This window comes from Mandrillus leucophaeus, unplaced genomic scaffold, assembly GCF_000951045.1.
Source record: "Mandrillus leucophaeus isolate KB7577 unplaced genomic scaffold, Mleu.le_1.0 Scaffold160, whole genome shotgun sequence".
Classification (NCBI taxonomy): Eukaryota; Metazoa; Chordata; class Mammalia; order Primates; family Cercopithecidae; genus Mandrillus; species Mandrillus leucophaeus.
Window position 1 is genome coordinate 4115940 of NW_012101588.1, and position 23714 is coordinate 4139653.

Below are 23714 nucleotides of genomic sequence, written 5' to 3' on the forward strand. Positions count from 1 at the left end.
CTCCAGCATTCAGAACATCACTCTCCTCTGTGTATATTCCAGTTGAGGTCAATGTTCTTCTTAAACTGTGGCCCCCAGATATGGGTCCAATAATGGTCAGCGTTTGGTCTGATTTGTGCTAGCTGTTGTGAGACCTCTGGGACCATCACTCCCCTTGTCCTAGATGCTGTGTTTTCATTGATAAGCATAAGGTCACACCAGCCATCCTCAGCATTGCCATCACAGTGTGCACTCCGAGCTTCCTGTCTGTTAGACCTCCTAAGTCTTTTTTAACATGTGCCATTGCCACTCCGCCACATTGGTACCATTCTTGTCATGTTCATATATGCTTTGCCTCCTTCCAAAAAAAAATTAAAATGTGTATCCTTTAATGAATACTTCTAGCTTTATAGTTTCTTCAGATTTAATCAGCTGATCATCTTGATCCTAATTCGAGTACTTGATGAAAAATGTTGTCTATAGTAGGGTAAATGGCAGAACCCATTGATTTCCACGCACAGACAACTCCTTCCACATAACATTGTTTAGTGCCTTTGGTTGTAATCATTTAAACAGCTGTAGGTTTGCTTAACTATACTCTTGCCCTGCCCACATTTCTCTGTCTTGTTCACAAATATTGATTGCTTTGCTGATACTCATGAATGTTTCAGAGGGCTCCCAAGTTAGCTAGGGAAATTAAAGACAGTCTTTAAAATTTTTCCCTAACCTTTCTATGGAACCGAGAACTCTTAATACTGGGAACTGAAAAAGGAAAGAGAATCTGACTTACTGGCTTTTTTGTATGCAAAGAAGGAAGCGACACTCACTTGGAATCTCCTGTTTTCTGATCCCTGGTCCCAAAGCAGGTTTCTGACCCAGTGCGTTGTTCTTCCTCTGGATAAATGTACCTGGTAGTAGAGGCGGTAAAGATTCCCCTATCTTGGGCTTAGTCGCCTTAGATGCTCTGATCCTCCATCCATTTTAGCTTATCTTCTCCAAGGCAGATATTTCTTTGCTTCTGAGACTCACCCAAAAGACTTGGAATCTTTTAAAAGTGTTGTTAAATTGCTACGTATTGCTAAGGGAAATACAATTTAGTAATATTTTTTAAAAGTTTATGGCCTGGTCTTAAATCATGAATACATGATTATCTTTTCATTCTTGCTCACCACAAGAATTCTGAGTTAAAACACATTTTTTGTAATGTCTACTTCTTCTTCCTAAGCAAGCTGATTGTAAGCAACATTCTTTAGGGAATTCCTCATATACTGATAACTTCTCTACTTTCCTCCCCTGCCAGGGTTAGATCATCACAGAATTAGATTTACTCAGATGCATGCATACACACATGCATACACCCCTCTTAAACAATTAGTCCATGTCTTTTTCATTCCCCTGATCTGACAGTCTGACTTTCCTATCAGAAAAGGAAATGATATTAGCTTGGTGTGGCTTGTTTTTGTGAATATATGTGAATTCAGAGAATGCATTGGCCATCTTTTTAGGTCACTTACAACACGTCTCTGTCTCATATTTGATTCTGTTACATTGCTGAGATCAACATCACTTACATCACTTGTTGATGTCTGGTTTTTGGAATCTGTCACCCTCTCACTGATGAGCATCAAGACTCCTGTTATCCTCAGCAAACTAATGCAGGAACAGAAAACCAAACGCTGCGTGTTCTCACTTAAAAGTGGGAGCTGAATGATGAGAACACATGGACACATGGTGGGAGAGAACAACACACACTGGGGCCTGTGGTGGTGAGGGTGAGAGGGAGAGCATCGGTATGAATAGCTAATGGATGCTGGGCTTAATACCTAGGTGATGGGATGATCTGTGCAGCAAACCACCATGGCACACGTTTACCTATGTAACAAACCTACACATTCTGCACATGTACCCCAGAACTTACAAGTTGAAAAAAATAAATAAATAAATTCTGGTAAATGTAAAAATTAAAGACTGCATTTGCCCATTTGCAGTATCAGCTCCGTGTTTCACTGTTCCTTAAAGAGTATTGATCTCAGCTGCACCAGGACACTGGCCTGCTTGTAGAGATGCTTCTGTCTTCTGAGTGGTACAGAGTTCCCTCTTATCTTGTGTTTTTTCTTTCAGGTGCAAAACTTGTTGTGGCTAGGGAGGATGGAAACAGTACTGGAATTAAGTCGCTCTGCTTTCTCTGTCATTGTTTTCAGCGTGGCACTTCCAACACATAGAGCAGTGTCTGACACATAGCAGGTGCTTCATAAATGTGGAATGACTGAGTGAATTCTTCACAAGCAGCGGCCTTATCCTTGCTCTGTTCTTTTTATATTCAAAACCTTGTTATTGAAAAGGGGTTGGAGGGTCTGCCCCTTTGGTTTTGCTCAGGAGTTTGTCATAGATGCGGAATCTCAGGCCCCACCTACTGAATCATCTGCCTTTTAGCAAGATCCCAAAGTGATTGACATGCACATTGAATTTTGAGTAGCACTGCTGTAAAGCGTAACTTCAGTCTAAAACAAAACTTTAAGAACCTTTCCTGTCAGAACAGTGATTCGCCCCACACAATTCATTGGGCTTCATATTCCTTCTTTCATTAGTGGTTGTGTATTCTGCTTGCCATCTCTAGGAGAGTTCCCTATGTTGCCAATTTCATTTGGATACTTTCCCGTTGCTTCATAATCAGGATTATTCAATATTGTAATTTCAGCTTTATATTTTTAGAAAACCTTTCATTTATATTAAGTTCTCTTTTTAGCAATTTTTGGGTATAGGCTCTTTTTTTAATCTTTAGAAATCTGATTTTTAAAAATTCTTGATATATTGTTTTACATTCTTCTCCTTCCTAGCTCTCATGAGCTTTGACATAATATCACTTTTCCTCTAAATATTCATTTCATTAGAATTTGATTGAGAATTAAATTAGGTGTTCAGAGAGAAGGCCACTTAGGATTCTTTCAGATTCTTTGCTTATAGCAGACGAGCCTTCTAGCAGAAATCCAGACAGTTGACATTCTTTACTCTTACTCTGACTAGCTTCTGTAATCAAGTAGCACATATTTACAGTTAAAGAATAACAGGGTCTATACTGCTTTCTAAGGGAACCTGTTCATTAGTACTGTCCAATTCATTCCTTAATGATTTTGCTTAACTGTTTTAACTATACACACAGATGTATACATGTACAGCAGAGTAGATTCTAACTGTCAGATAACTGCACGCGAGGGAATCCTGGTTGTAGGACTTGGGTTAAGGTCCCACTTCTCACCTGTGGCAGAGTAAGTCACTGTAGGCACAGTCCCTGGGAGAAGTTAACAGCAGTTCATAGAGTCAGCTTATTACATTCTAATCCTTTTTAGCTAAAAGTAAATAACATCAGAGCATCTTGACTCTCAGGTGGATTCATGGCATTTTTGTAGATCCACAGCATAGTTGAAGGAAGAAAGTGATTGGGAAGGGAATTACCGTGTTGAAGACCTACTGTGTCGAAAGCTTTGCAAACATGTTTTAAAAAGATAAAAATTAACTTTGAGGTAGGAGGAAACATGTTACTATAGACCGTATAAATTCTTTTTTTGCAGTAAATTGTAGAAAACCAACATTTACATTTGGTTCATCTTTTTTTTTTTTTAATTTTTGTTTTATAGTTATACTTACTGGTGGACACCAGAGGTGATAAAGCATTTACCATTACCCTATGATGAAGGTAGGTAACTGTTTGTGTTTTAGTTTTTACACTAACATATTTTGGAATTATACCTTAATGAACTTGAAGCATTAAATCCTTTGCACATAGTATTTTATTAGAAACAAATGAATGGCTATTCAGTATTATGTTGCTGCTTTAATAGATAGGATATTATAACACCTGTTAGCTTCTTAAAGGGCAGGAATTATATTATACTTCTTTTTATCTATGTAGGCCAATACCTTGTATTATCTTACTATTATGTATGTATCTCATGTTTAGTCAATAAAATATAACAGCTCATCACTTTAAACTAGTACAGCTTATATTTCTGCATATTTTGGGGGAATGCGGAGGAAATAAGGACCCATTCGCAAAGAGAACTTAAAACTTTTTTCCCCTGCTAAGCAGTGAAAAAAGGTACAGATGCATGTATAAAAGTACATTTTAGTTACATTTAAATTAAATTTCATTAATTTGTCAGAGGGGCAGAAAACATTCTATATTAAAGGAATACCCTCAAGTGTATAATACATTAGAATGTTGTTGCCAAATTTAAATAATTGCCCAATTTTAAATAAAGCTTAATTCTGGCCCTGTTACTAACTCCCCTGACCTTGAGCAAGCTCGTTTTCCATTTGGTAAAGGGTTCCTAGCAAGATCTCCTGCGAATCTGGAACGCTGCAATTGAGGACTCCATCTAGTCATGGTTCAGCATCCCAACTTTGGGTGGGGAAGGCCATAAAGTAAGATTACAAAGTATTTTTGGTTTTTATTAAGTTATAAATTCATTTTGGAAGGTATTTGTAACTTGAAATTCTGGGTAAAATCATTACTCATATTGCTAAGAAGGTTTAGTTGTTCTGGGAGAAAGGAAAGGGTTTTAACTATCTAACACTGGCTATTAACAGAATTTGAAACATAAAGGGAAACTTAGGGAAAAGCTGTACAATTTTTAGCTAAAACACAAAGGGCATTTATTTAAGAGCAAAAAGGAATTTAAAGAGCCTACTCTAAATAACTCCCTGGTCCAACTGGACTTCCTCAGGCCCTCCTGGCTCCTTAGAGCTTTTTGAACTCAGCTTTGCATTGTATTTTCTGTGTCTATCTCATCTCCTTTCTAACTGTGTAAGTGTTGGAGGCAGGAGCTTACCCTCGGTCAAGGCTGTGTCCCCCACAGAACTTATCACAGTGCTGTCTCTGAACACAGTTGATATTACTGAAACGTTTACTTGATATAATCTCAGACTTTTAGAGTAACATGCAGTATCTCTCTTAGTTATCTGTGCTGTGAACTTAAAGAAGTTGATAGTGAAGAAATTCCACAAATATGAAGAAGAGATTGATATCCACAATGAGTTCTTTCGGCCATATGAGTTGAGCAGCTTTGATGATACCTTTTGCTTGGCTATGACAAGCTCAGCACGGTATGTTGTGTGTACTCTGATACCATAAGTATTTGAGAACTGTAATTTTCCTAGTTTGTATATATATGTGTGTCTTTACCAGAAATCCATTCTGTAGGCCTTGTGTCAGGTGGGTAGTCAGCCTTTGTTTGAATACCTCCTGTGATGGGGAGCCCACTACTTCAAGAGGCAGCCCCTTCTATTGTTCTGTTGACAGTTGGAGTTGATTTCTCCCCTTTGATAAGTTGAAATCTGCCTCCTATTGGTCCTAGTTTGCCATTTGGAATAAACTCAGTTTTTTCATTGAACACAGAAATTGAGAGTTGACGTAAATTAGTGGGAAAAGCATCATCTTTGGTACAAGAAAGGCTAGGATATGAATCTTGGTGTAGCCACTTCCTGTGGGACCTTGGGAAAATTATCCAACTTACCTGAGCATTATTTTCTTAATCTGTCTTCCTCTGTCTCGCTCCTTCTCTCTCTTTGTCCTGCACACACATTCCCTGCAAGTACCTTTTTAGTGCCTGGTACAGGCAGGTGATTAATAAATGGTAGCTATTGTTATTACTGTTTTTATTAGTCACAGGACAAATCTAGTTCCTCTTTTGCCTCAAGATATTTGAGGAAGCCATATTCATTTTTTTTTCAGGGTAAATATCCTTCATTTTTTCTTCCGTAACTTATATGGGATGGTTTCCATTCTCTCTCCATACTAGTCTCTCACCTTCAGACACATTTCATTTTCTGTATCTCTTTTAGAATTTGATGGAACCCTTTAGGAAAAATGCTGGGACCAGAATAAGAAAAATGAGCAAAGAAAATTACTTATTATATTTTATACTAAAATTTAATTTTTTGTATTTCACATTTTCTTCAGATGTGGTATTTATATGCTTACACTTTATGTGGTACATGTGGAAACGTATTCTGTGGTTTTGTTTCCTAGAAATCACTCTACATTTTGCTTCAGTTTCAGGTAGTGAGGAACAGTTTGAAATTCTTACTTGCTTGATTTTTCAATTAAACGTGTTAAGGTTTAGCAGTTTTAACCATAAGACCTTTGTCATTTCTAGGAGTTTTCAACTCAGCAAACGATAAGTGACATTATGTATATGTGTTTATATACATATAAACCGTCACTTCACATCTTTGATAACTTCTTGGAAACTGACTTTAAATGAAATGATGTTGAAAAAAAACGACATTATTTAAGGACCTGCTGTACATTGTCTCACTTGAAGTCACAGTTTCCACGAACCTATCAATGACATTAAGTGAGGACTTACTGTAGTTAATTGTGTTTGTGGTAGCTACTTTCTATAAAGTCACTGCAAACACTGAATTAGTAAATACTGAACCATTGCTTCTAAGGGAAATACAGGATTAGGTTCGTAAGAGCCTCTGGTCACATCATATTTGTCAGCCAATCAATGCATAACCTAGTTTTGTGTGTGTTTTTGTTTAAAGACAGAAACATAGTTAATATACAATCAGTCCCTGCCTTACAATGATTCAACTTACAATTTTTCAGCTTTATGATGGTGCAAAAGTCACATGCATTAGGTAGAAACTGTACTTCAAATTTTGAATTTTGATTCAAAATTCTTTATAACTTTGCTATAAAATAGGCTTTGTGTTAGATGACTTTGCACAACCATAAGCTAATGTAAATGTTCTGAGCACTTTTAAGGTAGACTACACAAAGTTATTACATACAGTAGGTTAGGTGTACTAAATACATATTCAAGTTACTATGGGTTTGTCAGGATGTCACCCCCATTCTAAATTGGGGAGCATCTGTATATTGTTGATTTATTAACATAACACGGCCAACAGCACTATAACTCATGTCTGAATGAAGCTTATTTAACACACATGTTTTCTCTGTCAGGTGCATCAAAGCTTTCTTGTGCTTAGAACCACTAAACAGCTTCGGCACTGTATGTGGGGACCATCTTAAATAGCAAGATCACCAAAAAAGGCACCAAAAATGTGAAAAACATAGTGTTAAATAGACTGTGAAAAAGACATTTATTTATGATACGAGAGCAGAAATTAAGAAGCAGAGTACCCCTTGTTCAGCCTCAGCTGAGAACATAAGCATTGGGGGATTCAAAGTTTTCACCATTCTGTACATGCACATGTCTGCAGTGACTGTGAAAGTACCATGAGGATTGATTTGGGGGTTGCAAATACATGTTAGTGAGTAAGCAATCTCACAAACATGGAATCTGCAAATGAAAAGGATCAATTGTGTATGTTCAAAAAGAAATTAAGCCAGTTACATCTTTGAAACATTTTCAAACTGTTACAATAGCTATTTTAGGCCAGATTCAAGATTACTTTCTTTTCCTTCAAATAATGTGATATTCAGTCACACACTTGGAGCAGTGTCCTTGCCAGAAGCCAGGAGTCTCATCCAGCATAAATCCTGGAACTGTTGCCTTTTTGGCATCTACTGTGGAATCTGGTCTGGCTTCAGCAGTAATGGTGAGGTGGCCCTTGCATAATGTGGAAGCTTTAGCGTACCTCAGTAAGTGGTAAATTAAAAGAGTTTCTATTTAAAGTGTTCTGGCAGTGTTTTAATGAATTAACTTCAGCCTAATGAGGTAGGTGTTGATATTTCAGTTCATACCACTGTGTTTTTGATCATTACGTCTACCTCCTTAGGTGGTATAGCTTAAAAATGTTATCTATGAAACTGAACAGCTTAGTGTTTTGTCATTGGCCTTTAGGAATTTAAATTTTACCTGAGAATTAATCATGATATATAGCCAGATTGACCAGATAGTATACATCTTAGCAGAAGTTCAGATGTCAACACTGTTATAGTAGATGATATTTAAATTCAAAACTACTGGGCCTTGTGATCATAGAGAATTCACAATTAAGACTGATAACACTGAAATTACCTAGTGCTGTTAGTTCATGGTTTTATGTCCCTGAGCAGTTGGCTCAGAATATATAATATGTAACTCCTAGAGTTAAGAAGGCATATTATAAGAATGTGAACTGAGATGGAAGCCAATATCATCTGGATGGATAGTAATTCATATGTAATTGTGTTTTCACCTTTCTTTAGTGACTTTATGCCTAAGACTGTTGGAACTGATCCAAGTCCATTTACTGTGCGTAAACCAGATGAAACTGGAAAATCAGTATTGGGGTAAGATTTGTCTATAGAATGAAACTTTAAAGATTTGTGTAAAAGAAAAGTACTTGCAATATGATTTCCGCCAAAAACTAATAACTTCAGGTCATATATAGTTTATTAATAGCACTGGGATCGCTAAGGTGTTCAGTACTGAAGGAATTTATGGGAGTTTCAGCGGTACAGTGCATTTTATTGTTTAAATTGAGAATATAACAGATGGCATAAAGGCAGGTGACAGATATTATGTCTTATAAATAACTCAGCATTCTCTATTTCCCAACATGAAATAGTTAAGTAAAACTTTATATTTATTGTATTTATTTTGTTGGCATCCTCAGTAACATAAAAGCAAATATACCCTGATACAGAACTTAATAGATTTTTCTGTGTATCACTATAACATTATTTTGGGGGAGACTATTATTTTATTCAGTCCAGTAAAGAAGAAGACATACTGTGCTTGCATCTTCATGCTTAAGAGACTGGAGTGAAATGTGTTGTTTCCTGGCATGAGAGCCTCTTTCCCCTTCAGTGACCTACCTAGTCTCAGTGACAGATTTCTTCTAGACGCTGGCCACATAGCCCAGTCAGGCTGCAGATGCAGAATCCTAATTGTATGGGATCTTAATTGTATTCTAGCTATGTATGATTTGTCCAATGGGACATATATTGATATTTTCCAGAGACACTATTTCTGTGGCTTTTATATGTCGCCTTTAAATAGCTCATGTTAAGCCCTGATCAGATGCTGTGAGGAATTTAAAAGAAGGAAGGTCTTCAGGAGTTTGGAATTCAGGGAATTCCCAGGACAAATGAGTAAATGACCAGCTGTATTAGTGTGTAGCACAGAAACGTTACCAACTTGAATTTTTACTTGCAAAAGGTCAGAGTCTGCTTGTTTTCTGCAGTATCTAACCCATGGTCACATAAAACTGCATTTTCCTTTCCTAGAACATTTCAAAATATTATGGCATTTTTAGCTCCTTATAGAGAATTTTTTAAAGAGTGAAATATTAAACATTTTTCATAAAGCAAAAAGTATTACTATAAATTGTCTTCTGAATTTAAAAAACAGAATTCTTACTACTCTTTAAATTTGGCACTAAAATGAAAGTAAATACTTTTATAAGTGTAGGGTTTTCCCCCTTCTATTCCCTACTATTAAAGGGAATGTTCAGCAAATACACTTGTTTACTAATAACACAATACAATTTAAAATGTTATTTATATCCATCAGTTGTTCATTATTTGGATACACTATGATTGATAAAAAATTATAGGAGGGAGGGAAATTTACATGGGTTTGGCTACCCACTTTTTCTTGGAGCTTTTATGAGTTATAGCTAATTTTAATAATATCCCAAACATAACAGTCTTCTATAATTGTACCATAAGTTTTGAGAATAATGATATCAGTTACCAAAGGAAGGCAAGGTAACCAAGTGGTGAGAAGATTTTTTCACACTCTGCAAGTAATTTTCATTTATCTTTTGATTTTATAACACGGCTTATATTCATATAAGGTCAGTACATGGACATGGAGAAATGTGAACCTTTTCCCTGTTGCACAACCTGAATCCAGAAACTAGTGTCGCAGTCATTTTCTTATGCTTCTCTAGGCCTAAGGCTTTGGAACAGAGTGATAGACAGTGGGTGTTGAGGGTTAGTTTAAAGATGCTTCACATCCATATTATTCTTTTAAAAGAAACAAAAGCAATAGAGAAGAAGCTGTATTACAGCGGAAAACGGCAGCCAGTGCCCCGCCGCCCCCCAGCGAGGAGGCTGTGTCCAGCAGCTCTGAGGATGACTCTGGGACTGATCGGGAAGAGGAGGGCTCTGTGTCTCAGCGCTCCACTCCCGTGAAGATGACGGACGCAGGAGACAGTGCCAAAGTGACCGAGGTGCGGGGGAGGGAAGCTTGTGGGATCCAGCCTGAGGCCCTGGAAAATGATCTTTAAAACTCCGCTTTCAGTTAAAAGGCTGAGAGCAAGAAAATGTCACATTATCTCACTGTTGTGTTTGAGGCACTGCATAAGATGAATACATTTAGCATAGGCATGATTTTATTTCATTTCAAAATAAAATTGGTATTTTTGCTTGCATGTGTAATGGTGAATTTCTTATCCTTTTAGAATTTTCAAGTGAATACTGGCCCTCTTTGATCAGCCCATACACTTGAGGTCCATTTATTCTCTTACTGGGCACATCGCTGGATCACAGGATTTAGACATACCTTCACAATCTTTTAATGGCCCCAGTGGGAAATTCATCCTGTTCAATTCAATATTACTGATAGATTGGGGAAAACAAATAGAAATAAGCAACAAAGGACCAACTCTAGCTTTGGAGCAATTTGATTTCTAGAAATATCCAAAACTCATTTAGAAATAGATAAGGCAGATAAAAACGTGTTTATACGAGAGCTGACTCCATATTCCAGAAATTGACAAACTATGATGTATTGGCCAAATCCAGCCTGATGCCTTTTTTTGTAAATAAAATTACATTGGAATCCAGCCATGCCTGTTTGTTTACTTATTGTATGTGAGTAGTTTTGCACTATAACAGCAGAGCTGAGTATTTGCAACAGAGACAGCATACGCAAAAAAGTTTTTAAAATATTTGCTATCTGGCCTTTTACAGGATTAGGTTGCCAACTCCTGCATTATACGAAAACAGCTAGTAATTATTTAACAGCTTTTTTAAATCCTAGAACTATTTTTAGCAGAAATGGAAATCAAATTTTTTTAAAACCATTAACTAAGAAGTTTAATGAACAGGTTAAAGAAACATTTGTGATTGCTTTTGTGGAAAAATTCAGTTTCATTTTCTTTTGGAAATTATTGATATGCTAGATGTCTAAAAATTCTTCCTGGTTCTCCTTTTTTTTTTTTTTTAACCCCAGAATGTGGTCCAACCCATGAAGGAGCTATATGGAATTAACCTCTCGGATGGCCTCTCAGAAGAAGATTTCTCCATTTATTCAAGGTGAGACATTTTCATGTAGAGATTAAAGAAAAATGAATATTTATAATTACAGTAATTTCTAACTACTGTAACTTTTTTTTTAATTTGGAGACAGAGTCTCACTCCGTCACCCAGGCTGGAGTACAGTGGTATGATCTCTGCTCCCGAGTAGCTGGGATTACAGATGCACGCCGCTATGCCCGGCTAATGTTTTGTATATTAGTAGAGATGGGGTTTCACTGTATTGCACAAACTAGCCTCAAACTCCTGAGCTCAGGCAATCCGCCCGCCTCAGCCTCCCAAAGTGCTAAGATTACAGGCGTGAGCCACTGTGCCCAGCCTAGTATAACTTCTAAGAAATTAAAATAGTCAACAATACAGAAGAAAATGAATTCCACTTAAAATACTGTTTCAGCATTGAGGCGGTCAAATTGTGAAACTTTGATTTATATATGGGGTTAAAGTGCTAAATGCCTGAGACTCTGCCCCTCAATGATAAAAATTTATGATGCATGCAGGTATCTGCACTGCTCATGTGTAGACTACAAACCAAAGTACCAGTACATTCCTGCATTTCTAAATCCTCAATATCAAAGTCCCTTCTCACAAAATAAATCTGAGATGTTGACAAATGAGGACCTTGCATCACTTTAGGTCCTAGATGCTAGTGGGAGTGGTGACTGAGGAGGAAAAAGAAAACAGTAATAATAAGGTGCTAATTCACAATGTTATAGGCCTTTATTAGGAAAATCTAGTTGAAAGGAGGGGATACCCATAAGGCATTCTCTGAAATCGTGGGCATATTTTTGTGTGTATGTGTGTCCTTTTGAGAGGATAGCAGATTCTCAAAAGAATCCTTCACTCAGAAATCCCCATGAGCCTGATGAGAACATTGCAAACACCTCCTCAGCTTAGTACATGGATTTAGAAGACTTGGTTATTGCATATGAATACAGTTCCACTTATACAAATTTGTAAATGTGTGTGTAAAATGTAAATTGTGTAATATAAAATGAGCACTGACCTTCAGTTATTTTTAAATGAGGGCATTTCATTTACAGAACCCATTGAATTAGATATTGTCAGCTTTTCGTTTCAATTAATAAAAACTACTCTATTATATATAAAATATAAAATGCCCAGCATTTCCTGACTGCCAAAGCAGCTCCTGTAACTTGCACTCTTTTGAATATGCGTCATTGACTGAAAGCCAATTTAGTCATCAGAGCACAGCCACACCCTCCTGACTCTGACACACAAACACACAGTACTTATTCATCATGGCTGTCAGAACTCTGTAGCCAGACTCTGTGGTAGTTGAAGTGGGCCTTTACAAACCGTGTTGCCTGAAGAATGAATTATCTGAAGTTAGTGACTGAGTAATATGACTTTGTTTATTGCAGAGGGCATGAGTGTATATGCCAAGGATTGAAGGGGTTACTTCAGGGGAGGGAGGAACCCATGTCCTAGAATAAAATTCTGTGTTTGATATTCTGAAGATAATACCTCCTTTCATTATATAACACTTTACACTCTTTTGTTTGTTCTTCAGACAGTTCTGTAGTAGATTAAAAAGATATTATCCCCTTTTATAGGCTAACAGCGCAGCAAGCAGAGCCATTTAGTGCCTTATCCGGGAGTCATAGCCTGTGTTTCTGGGTACCATGGTATTTTAGGCTCTTCCCTCCTTTTTGTTCTCTTGATCATAATCAGCTGCCTCTGCTTATGATGCAGACCTTGGGGGAAGGGGAGAAACAGGGGACTGACCAATTCTTTCCCTGTGAGTACCCCTTCCTGTGGGCACACTCCCCTTACTGGGCTTCTCCCTCCCTGCCTTGCCTGCCCTGGAACATGTCCCCTCTCCATCTGCCATGGGCATTGCAGTAGGCAGAGGAATTCTCCTTCCATCAGTATCTGTGGGGTAACTGTGCCAGAGGGTGACCAGGGGATTTTCAGGGACTGATTGGCACCCACTTTTGGCTCAGCTAGGCTCTGGAGCTTTCTTAGTGCCTCCTCTGATCCCAAGGGGAGAGTTTCAGGGCAGAGCTAGAGTCCAGGTAGTTCTGCACTGAATTGGCAGGTGCCCGTGCCACCCCATTTCTGCAGTCAGTTGGCTGGCTATGTTTGTGCACGTAGTAGACAGTGACCTAGCCTGGCTTGCATGTAACAGCTCCCACCTGGCCTACCACAGAACACTGGAGAAGGGAAACCACACGCTAGAAGTGGTTTCTGCAGCCTGTCTTCCAGCTTCCCTTTCTTCTGCCTGTTTTTCCTACATTAGGCCTTGCCTACCTTTGGACTCCTAAGGATTTCTTGGTTTTGTAGTTTTATTGTAATTGCTGAGCCCCGCTGTCTGTGTCTTCCTTTTCCCTCACCTTTTCTAGTGTCTTTGGTTTGCTATTTGACCAGACCTGAAAGCTTTCTACTTACTTCCTCAAAGCTTCATACACTTGCCAGTTTTTAGAAAACTCTGGCAGTGATTGTACACCTGATTTGGGAAGTTTGAAGTTCTGTACAAATAATCAGTACTATGTGGCATTCTTCCCAAAAAATGGATCAACGTTTTTTACTTGCTGAAGATAAAAGTCGGATAAAAGTAAGCTGTTTGAAAGTTTTTCAGTAGCAGTGTAATGATACAATAATTGGTAGTTTCTGTAACACTTTCTTGACCTTTTAAAAAGCTAATGAAAAACAAATGGTAAACTTTTTCATAGTCTTCAAAGAAAATATTTTTAAATAGTTAAAAAAATGGAAAGGAATTCCATGTCACTTGTCTCACTGCCAGCACCATCCTGCGTGCTTCCCCATGCTTCCTGCATGTCACGCATTAGATACGTGTCACCCTTAGATGTGTGAGGCTCTGTGAGATCATCCTCCTGGCTTCAGGAACATTTCTGTTCAAGTTCTGCACCATGTTTAAGTTAATAGAAGTTCAATGGCATGCACTTTTGATTTCATTCTTTTATCCATGGTTATGACTTACATTTTAAGCAGAATCCCTTTTCCCACTTTTAACAAGCCCACTTTAAAATCGGGCAGTCTTATGTTACTTACAGTACTCTTAGGTGCTTTTCTGAAATAAGCATACTACTGTCATTTGAAAGCTTACACCGTTTTGTGTGATCTACTGAATTAATTGCAAGTACTCCCTTCTTTAGCTTACTCTTATCCATTTAATTTGTAGATTTGTTCAGTTGGGGCAGAGTCAACATAAACAAGACAAGAATAGCCAGCAGCCCTGTTCCAGGTGCTCAGATGGAGTTATAAAACTGTAAGTACTAGATTAGATCTTTAAAGAAATCTTTGTATTCACACCACTCGTAGGGCTTTCTTTAAAGACTTTTTAAGAAAAAGATTCACTCTTGTCACCAAATTAGTATAAGCACCAAGGTATCTCCTTGTGGTACCTTACTCGAGGAAAACTGGGTCTCTGAGGGATAGGGAAGAGGTTGGCAGCCCTAATGGTCCTGAAATGCATCTTTGGAGGTGGGTTTGGCATTGGTGGAGATTTCCGACCATGAACTCTGCCCTCCACTGGGTAGAAGTGGGATGGTGAAACAGGTCTGATCCTGGAGACATGCTCAAGTTTAATACAAGACCTTTGAGGATATGGATGGATTTGTCTCTTCTAGCTATATATCCCCATCAGTTCTAATAACTTGCTATAAGTTAAACAGTTGTTTTGTGAAATCTTAAATAAACAGAACTATGTTCAAATCATACTACTTCCCAGTTTTTTACCCTGAGCAAATAACTTAACTGCTATGTGGTTCAGTTTCCTCATCTGCAAAAGGGAATAATAGCACCTACTTTGTAAGACGGTGATGAAACTCAAATGAAATAATGCACACAAAGTGCTTAGAGTAGTGTCTAGAATACGTTCTCAAATAGTTGTGATCACCGTCATCATCCTCTTCATAGTCATCGTTACTGACTGCTTGTTGGGACCTAACAAAGCAAAGGGTTGTGACCAGAAGAGGCCCCTCTGATGCCATATGCTCAGTTGAGTTGCTTCCATAAAATGGGTCATGGTGGGCAGGGCATGGTAGCTCACGCCTGTAGTCCCAGCACTTTGGGAAGTTGAGGCAGATGGATCACCTTAGGTCAGGTGTTCGAGACCAGCCTGGCCAACATCATGAAACCCTGTGGCCACTTAAAATACAAAAATTATCCAGGCATGGTGGTGCGTGCCTGTAATTCCAGCTACTTGGGAGGCGGACACAGGAGAATTGCTTGAACTCGGGAGGCGGAGGTTGCAGTGAGCCGAGATTGCGCCACTGCACTCCAGCTTGGGTGACAGAGCGAGACTCCATCTCCAAAATAAAATTCACTGTGGAAATTCAGTGAGGTAGTATATGTGAGGCATCTAGATCAGTGTCTGGCATACACTTGACATTTAGTAAATGTTCTCTTCCTTTTTCTTAAATCAGTTTGATCAGTTTGATCAATTAATTGTTTATTTGAATAGGTATTGATTGTCTAACTTCTCTGTATCTCACATCTGCGGGTTCTTAATTGATGGCTCACAGTAATTACTATTAGTAATGGCTCATAGTAATTACTGTTACAGTAATCCAGCAAAAGCCTTTTAGAGAGTAGTGGCTGTGGGGATTTTGAGAATGGGATGGATCTGGAAAATAATCTAAGTGGTGAAATGGACAGAACTTAGATCCTGACTCAGAGAATGGGGAGCAAGAGGGTGTTATTAAGGATGACCCTTAGGTTTTTTGGTTTGTGTAACAGTTTTGATTGATTTATTCATTCATTCACCTACTCATTCAACACATAGGTATTGAGTATGTCTGTGTTAGGACCATTCAAAACTGCCATTCACTGAGGTCAGGAGCACTGCAAGAGGACTGGTTTGCCTTTAATGTAGCATCAAAGTGGACAAGTTTAGGAGGCAGTTGGATTAACCAATCTGGAACTCAGAAGAGAACCTGGGCTGGGGATGTAAATGCTCATGAGTAATAAAGAAAGTCACCAGTTAAGGATGAGACTGCCTAGGAAGCGAGACTACAGTGAGAAAATTCTACGGCTGATCTTGGCAGGGATCTGGGTCTAATGTCTGAGACAGAGACATAGAAAAACCTACAAGGGAAACAGAGATGGCTAATCAGAGAAGTGGAAAGAACTCCAGACCGTATTTTATCACAGCCTTCAAAAACGCTGTTTACCTTTCTTTCTCTTGCCAACACTATTTTTTCTTTTTTTCGTCTTTTTTTTTTGTTTGGTATATAAGCCCCTATTAATTTAGAGACCAATTTGTTTTAATTTAGAGACCAACTATTTAGCATATGGAACTGTGGGCTCTCAAATGAATTGACATAGATATGGCCAAGGAAGGAAACTTTTTAACTGTGCTAGTAAGAGATTCTATTAACCAAATTGTATTATACAAAGTGATTATTTCATTAAAATAATATGATACAACTTATGAGGAGATGATGAAATGAACATAGCATACAAAATAAAAGCAAAACATTCCCCACTGTTGTCTTCAACATTATTTCTGATTTGATCTGTAGTTCATCTTATGGTTACTACTTTCACATTCTTTTTCTTAAAATATTTAGTATTTGCCTTTGAGTCCTAGTATAGATGAAAACCACGTGGATCTAGAATTCTTTAACCTTTTCCACTTAATTAGTAAAGAATCTGTCATAAGGGTCTTTTTATACAGCATTTTCAGCAAGATAACAAAGAGCTTGGTAGCTCAGCATTATGTTGTCATGGCAACTGCCCAAGAATGTTTTTGGTGTTTTGCGGGATGTGTGTGTGTGTGTGTGCACGCACGTGTGCACAGGGACGTGCTTTCTAGCCAGGTTCTTAAAACGTTGACTATTCATTTTTAGATTTCTAAAGCTATGCCACAACCAAGAGAAATTGCATTTATATGGGATTCTTAACATTCTCCTCTTGCTATGTTTTGTTTTCTAGTATATTTAAGAGTCGTAATAAGTTTAAGTTCATGCACATACGCATCTACCCATCTCTGGATAGTTCATCTTACCAGTTTTTCTTGAAATTGTGAAGAAACCGCTTTTTTCTTTTCTAAATATGAAGTATTTATAGCACCAAATTTAAAAAATATTGACAGTAAATAATTGGCAGGAAGCCAGTGGAACAGGGGCTCTTGAAATGAGCATGCAGAAACATGGATGGACAGCTGGACGCTTTCAACCACAGTCTTGCAGGACATTGCTTAGAAGTGGATGTTAAACCCCAAACTGGTCAATGTCTGTACTGTCAGCCCAAACACCCTAAGCTGTAGTTTGTGTGAGTGTGACCCCTCCCTGTGAGTCATAACCCCTCCCTGAGTATAGGGGTAGTGATCAGGGAGAAATGGCATCAGCCAACATTGACCGAACACACTGTGTGATGGGCACTGTTCTGTGTACCATAGCCTGTTCTAAGTTCTCACAATAACCCTGTAAAGTAGATCTTATTATCATCTCCATTTTACAAATGGGGAAACTGAGGGACAGAGAAGTTATGTAACTTGCCCAAGATCATACAGCTAGCATGTAGAGGAACCAGGATTTAAACCTACACAGGATGGCTCCAGAGCCCATGATCTCCATCACTAAGCTACCAGTGCCTGTTGTTACCAGCTGCTTTCCAGTCACTGGGGTAGCAGTGCTGGATTATTAGCATTGACAGACCTCATTTTGGGCATCTGACATGACCTGGATTTGTAGACACCTGTATATTCAGAAATATTCAGAAATTCTAATATTTCTTCTCTGTTGATCTTGAGTTTTAAAAGATACTTAAGGAGAACATACCTTTATTCTTTCCTCAGTACCTAACATACTGTCCCTAATGTAGACACACTTAAGTTTCCTGGGCAAGCATACTTTGCTTGACTCATTTGGTAACATCACATGGAGGTTGTTTAGCCATCACTGGATCAGTGTTGCTGATATTTAGGGTTGTTATAATCCTACAAGGTTGTATATTTTTAGAGGGCAACTCATCTTTGTGTCTCTAGAGTAGTAACTTAAATTGAGTGCTCAGTAAATATTTACTGAAATGCACTGACTCTCACCCCCAATCACACCCATGACCATCAGGGCCTGGCTGAGGCCCCATGAGCATCCCTAGAATGCTCCCTCCGTGTCCCACTGGTTTTCAAGGGGGCATCCTTGAACACTTTTTAGTTCTTTCTCTGTTGTGTTTCTTCCTTGTAAACCCTTTGCTCCTCCTGTTTCTTTGTTTCCCTGCTGCCTTCTGAGAGAAAAAGAAAAAGCAAACACACCAAGTTATTAGCATTTTTTCCCCTTCAGTCTGCCTCTACTGCACCTGTGACCAAATGCCAGGTGAGAAGGACTGGAGTGGCAGGACTTGCTGTGCCTGGCAGGCGGGTGCTGTGGGGCCAGGCGGTGATTCACTATATTCATGCAAGACCAATGTGTTCTCATTTTACACTCCTACCAGTTCTTGAGAGATTTTAACTAAGCAACAAATGCCAATCAGTGGTAGGTTAAAAAGGCATGAACACATATCATTAGTGCTTGCTTTTCTATGGTTCACCTATTCCAGGAATATGTCTCTTTTAAAAATCACCTCTAAGAAATAGTTCAAAATATAACACAGAGTTTGTATAAATACTGTGTATTTTAGGATTCTTCCAGCTCAGGATAAACTGACATGTAATGCAGGGTAAACAAGTGTGCTTGACCAGGCATGGTGGTTCATACCTGTAATCCCAGCACTTTGGGAGGCTGAGGCGAGTGGATCACCTGAGGTTAGAAGTTCGAGACCAGCCTGACCAGTATGGTGAAACCCCATCTCTACTAAAAATACAAAAATTAGCCAGGCATGGTGGCAGGCACCTATAATCCCAGCTACTCGGGAAGCTGAGGCTGGAGAATTGCTTGAACCCAGGAGGTGGAGGTTCCAGTGAGCCGAGATCATGCCACTGCACTCCAGCCTGGGCTGCAGAGTGAGACTATATCTCAAATAATAATAATAATAATAATAACAACAACAACAAGTGTGCTTACAGTTTTAGGACCATATGGTTGCATTTATCCCCTAAGAATCTCTCATAAAAAGTGGTACTTCAAGACTGGGTTTATGTCCCTTGGTGTAGGCTTCTGCCAGAGCAAGTGCTTTATAAATCAGAGCATGCTGTCACACAGAATTAGAGCCCTTCTTCACACTGATGAGATGAGCATGACACAATGGCCATGATTAACTCAACTTCATTTACTTTTCATGATGTTAATTTTCAATAACACATTCTTCACATACAAGTCACACCCCGGACCTCCAACCTGCATTGATTTCATCTGGAACTTTGTAGATACTGCTGTGGTCTCTGTTCAACGAGCCGAATAAGTATTTCCCCCTTAATGGATAATTCTTGTTATCTTTTCCAAGCACCTGGAATACAGTCTTTAAACGTTTAAGGATTAGAGCAGCTCAGAGGCAGTGATCAATGATTAATCAGCTAATTCCCTCCACCGGTGGAGGTAATAAGTGATAAGAGCTCCTCAGCCCAAGGAAACTGGAATATGACCTCTCCTCTCACTCCAGAAATTACCAAGATAGGCTCTCTTCCTCTTTCATCCTGACATTTGCTTTCTTTTCTCTTTTCCCTTATCCATCTTTGACTTTTTCCAGATACCTTTTCTATTTCTAATTACCTTTCTCCACTCCCCATGTATTTTTGCCTTCCTTTTGCTTTTCTTCTTTCTCCCTCACTATCCTTTCTGTATCCCCTCCAGGGTATTTATAGCTCTAAAAAACATACAGTAATTACTCCCAAACACAAGTTCCTGTCATACATATTCTAAGTCAGTGTTTTTCGGACAATTCTAAAAATTAGTCATGAAATTAATTTAGTAGGCCTATGCAGTGAAATGAAATAGCACTGAACTGAATACAGTGTAAAGTATGACCACAAGGCACATATTATGAGTAAGTCTTGTTTCATGAAACTTATGTTTCTGTGCAAAAGTTTAGCATGTGTGTTCCAGTTTGCCATGCAACATGTATTTCTTACTGTGGGTGACTTCACAGTTTGGATTTATATGAATGCATCTTTTCTGGAACCACAAGAATTAGAAAACTTAGCTCTGTTCCTGGCATCTAGGCACTTATTGTTTGTTGAATGAGTGAAAGACATGTGAATGACTCCTGTTGGGGATAATTACAAAAAGAGAAGAGGAGTGAGTGATTTCTGTCGTACATCTATAGTGGATAAAATAAATGCAGGCCTTGGAAAATAGGCTTCCATTATTTCCATTGAACTGGGAGCTGGGATAAGCATGTGAGGGAAGAAAATAGTAAGAAGTCCCCAGCTGAAAGTCAAAATGAAAAAGCCATCAGACAAATAAAGGACCAACTGAAAAAAGTGAATGCCTCTTCATTTGAATACTATCTACAACAGCATCTGCTATTGTTAAACAAGAAAAATATATTGGAACAAAGCAAATTTGTAAAAATTTGGGGGGAGGGCTATCCTGAATGTTTTTAGCACGTATGGAATGACAAATGAAATTTAGTTATGGGTGCTCATGTTTCTAACTTACGGTATCTAAAACGACTGGGTATTCTTTTGTTTTTGTTTTTGTTTTTGTTTTGTTTTTTCACAATTTAACGTATTGCCCATTTTATTTTGGTGAGTACAAAGCATACCATGTACGACAGCTTTCACGGGCTCATGTCAGAGCTTAAGTACCCCCTTCACATGGGGAGGTGGTCCTGTTGCACCACTTTTGGAGACCCATGCATAGTTCAGTGTGTTTAATCCAAGGTACAGGTAGAAACAAGATCAGGAAGAGATACTAAGGGAGAGAGTATTGCTCTTATCCTAAAATCTGTGTTCTAAACGGGGGAGCGATAGACTTACATTTGCATTTTAGAAAGGTCACTCTGGAAGTAGTGTGGAGAGTGGATTAGAGGAAGGGCGATAAACAACCTATCTGTTGGAAAACATCAGGACAAGAAAGTGATTGGAGTCTGCTGTTGGCAGTTGAAATAGAGATGGGGTATTCTTTTGCAAAGGTAGAATCTATAAGTCTTCTCAAAAACTTGTTAGTGGATTAGGTTTCAGGAATATTTGAGAGACCAGGGGTTTTATAGCTTGATTGACCAGCTATAGTGGCAAGTTGCCAGGATAGCAAATATACAACAAGGGCAAGTTTGGGAGCTAAGGTGGTGAGTTTCAGACAATAATGGGAAACCTAAGATATGTTTGAGCCTCAAGAGGTTTTACATTAGAGAGATTCAATAATTTAGGTTTTTTCGGCTCTTAATTTAAAAAGCAAGTAAGTTAAATTTCTTTAACTTTCTCTAAACTAAAGGAGCCCAAGTTAAATAGATTATTTAACATTTGTGTTTAAACATTTTCTAAGGATTCATGTCAGATTAAAGGGAAAACATTCTTTACTGATAGAGATGAAGACTTTATGGTTTTCAAATGTATTCTTGTCTCATAAGACACTCTTACCTTTTACATGAGCCAGGTTAATCTGGGGGAGCAGATTTAGATATCTAATGTGGTCATATGAGGAGTATTACTCATTGGTTTTCCTTGCTCTGTGTACCAGAACCACATTTTTTAGTGGTTTAACCTTTCATTATTTTGTTAGTTTACCAAATTATCATCAGTTTTGTGTATGGAAGGTGAGTGGGAGGATTTGGGGCAGATGGAGTGATTATTGAGCCTTGTGCTGTGTCACCGTGGCTTCCTGACAGCCATTCCTTTTGTACAACGAAGATGAGTGTCCAGGTACGATGTATTTATAGCCCTTGTCTTCTCTAAGCATATACTAGAAGTCTTTTCAGTTAAGATAAACTTTTGGCTGAAAGACAAGAAAACGCATTTCAATTTTGTGTTTAAATATAGTCACACTGCCCTTTGCGTGTTACTCAGAACCTTAAAAAGTACAAACTCCATTAAGTCCAAATTGTGTTTAAAATTTGCCAATGGATCTTTTAATATTATATAAGTAATTTTCCATGTTAAGTATTTTGATATTATTACTTATTTTCCTTAGGGTCTTATGAAGAAATTTGAGAAATCATACTTTGGAAATCAGTTGCATTCTATTTTCATGATTAAAGATCTGCTTATGTTTTATAAACATCTTTCTGTTATCCCTCCCAATTTTATGGGAACAGAAAGTCCTTGTTAAATGGAACCCACTATGTGGTATTGTTAATCTAAAACTAATCTAAAGAGACTTTGAGTTCTTGAGGGCAAGGCCTATCTGTCTTTATATCCCCAGTCCCTACCATGATACTAATAACATTAAATTATGAATGAGGAGTATTTGGCATTCAACAATTTTAACTCTTGTAGGAATTTTGTGCAGTAATTGTGAGGGAGAGATGCAAGGGTTAACAAATTGGAGCAAATGGCAAGGCAAATGGTAAGTATTTTAAGTTTTTACTTTACTCTGGTTTATTTTCAGTTTTAGGTGTAGCAGCTCAGAGTTCTGGGCAGACATCTCTTGATTTTCCCAACTGGCAAACTACTGCCGTCCTTATTAGTTAAGTTACACATTGTATTAGAAGGACAGGCTAAAATGGACTATGGTTTTCTGATTTTAGATTCCCTACTGCTACCAAATGTCTGAAGCTCTTGATGAGACAATTTCCTCCCATAGGTAATTAGCTCTTGAAGTCCCTTGATCAACAGAACTAGAAGAGAACCATGATTTCCTGATTTGCATTTGCCTATTGTTTCCAAATACATGAAGCTCTAAAAGAGGATTTGCTTTGTTTTTATGTTTAACTTACTTTTAGAATCCTATGATTTTAGAAAACTATTGTGGTTTGATCTTACTTGGAAAGAGTAGAAATTTGTGTATTCTTAAAAACCTTGCCTCTCAAACCCACTTTCTGTTAACTTGCAAAAACACTCTTTATAAGATGGTTTTACATCCATTACTAAAGGGTCACAGCTTCTATTCCGTATGTGTGATGTCACCAGAATCCTAATTAAATCCTGAAATGTCTGAATAAAATGTATCCTGTCCTTATTCAGAACAGAAAAGTAATTGAGACTCTCTTGACTTTCTTAACAATTTTATTTTACTCTTTATGTTAAAAATGTATTAATGTCAACATAAAATCAATTCATGCTTTTAAAGCATTATACGTCAGAGAAATGTATTAGTTTTTTAAAATAAAATTCTTTTAGGTTTATTTCAAAACATAAATAGCTAAACTGGTATCTCATTTATCATGTGATTTGAACATACAAAAGTAAATTAAATAGAGTTATTGTGCTCAAATACATTTATTTTTGATAATAGAATAGAGCTAGGAAAATTGTTCTGATAATCTCAGAAGCATCAGTAAATGTTTAACAGATAGAAAAAGAACAAAAAAATATAATTTTAGATGGCTTTTGACAACTGTACATAAAATTATATTGAAGCTTCTTAGGCCAGTAACTTTGTTTTGCACACTCTTATCTGTTCATTTTTATTCCTATTGACCTAAAGATTTTGCTTTTACTTGTTTTGAACAGTTTTAACTCTTAGACTTTGTCATGTTATAACAGAATCAG

General features: G+C 37.9%; 1 protein-coding gene across 2 annotated transcripts in view; it reads left to right on the forward strand.

Annotated features, from left to right (window-relative positions):
* FIG4 (FIG4 phosphoinositide 5-phosphatase) overlaps window positions 1–23714 on the forward strand; it is a 133889-nt gene that overhangs the window by 90961 nt on the left and 19214 nt on the right. For both annotated transcript variants that reach the window (XM_011975967.1, XM_011975966.1), the window contains 6 exons: window positions 3615–3673; window positions 4935–5082; window positions 8144–8227; window positions 9921–10116; window positions 11121–11203; window positions 14367–14453. In XM_011975967.1, coding sequence (XP_011831357.1) covers window positions 3615–3673; window positions 4935–5082; window positions 8144–8227; window positions 9921–10116; window positions 11121–11203; window positions 14367–14453 — 657 coding nt within the window. The remainder of the gene's footprint in view (window positions 1–3614; window positions 3674–4934; window positions 5083–8143; window positions 8228–9920; window positions 10117–11120; window positions 11204–14366; window positions 14454–23714) is intronic.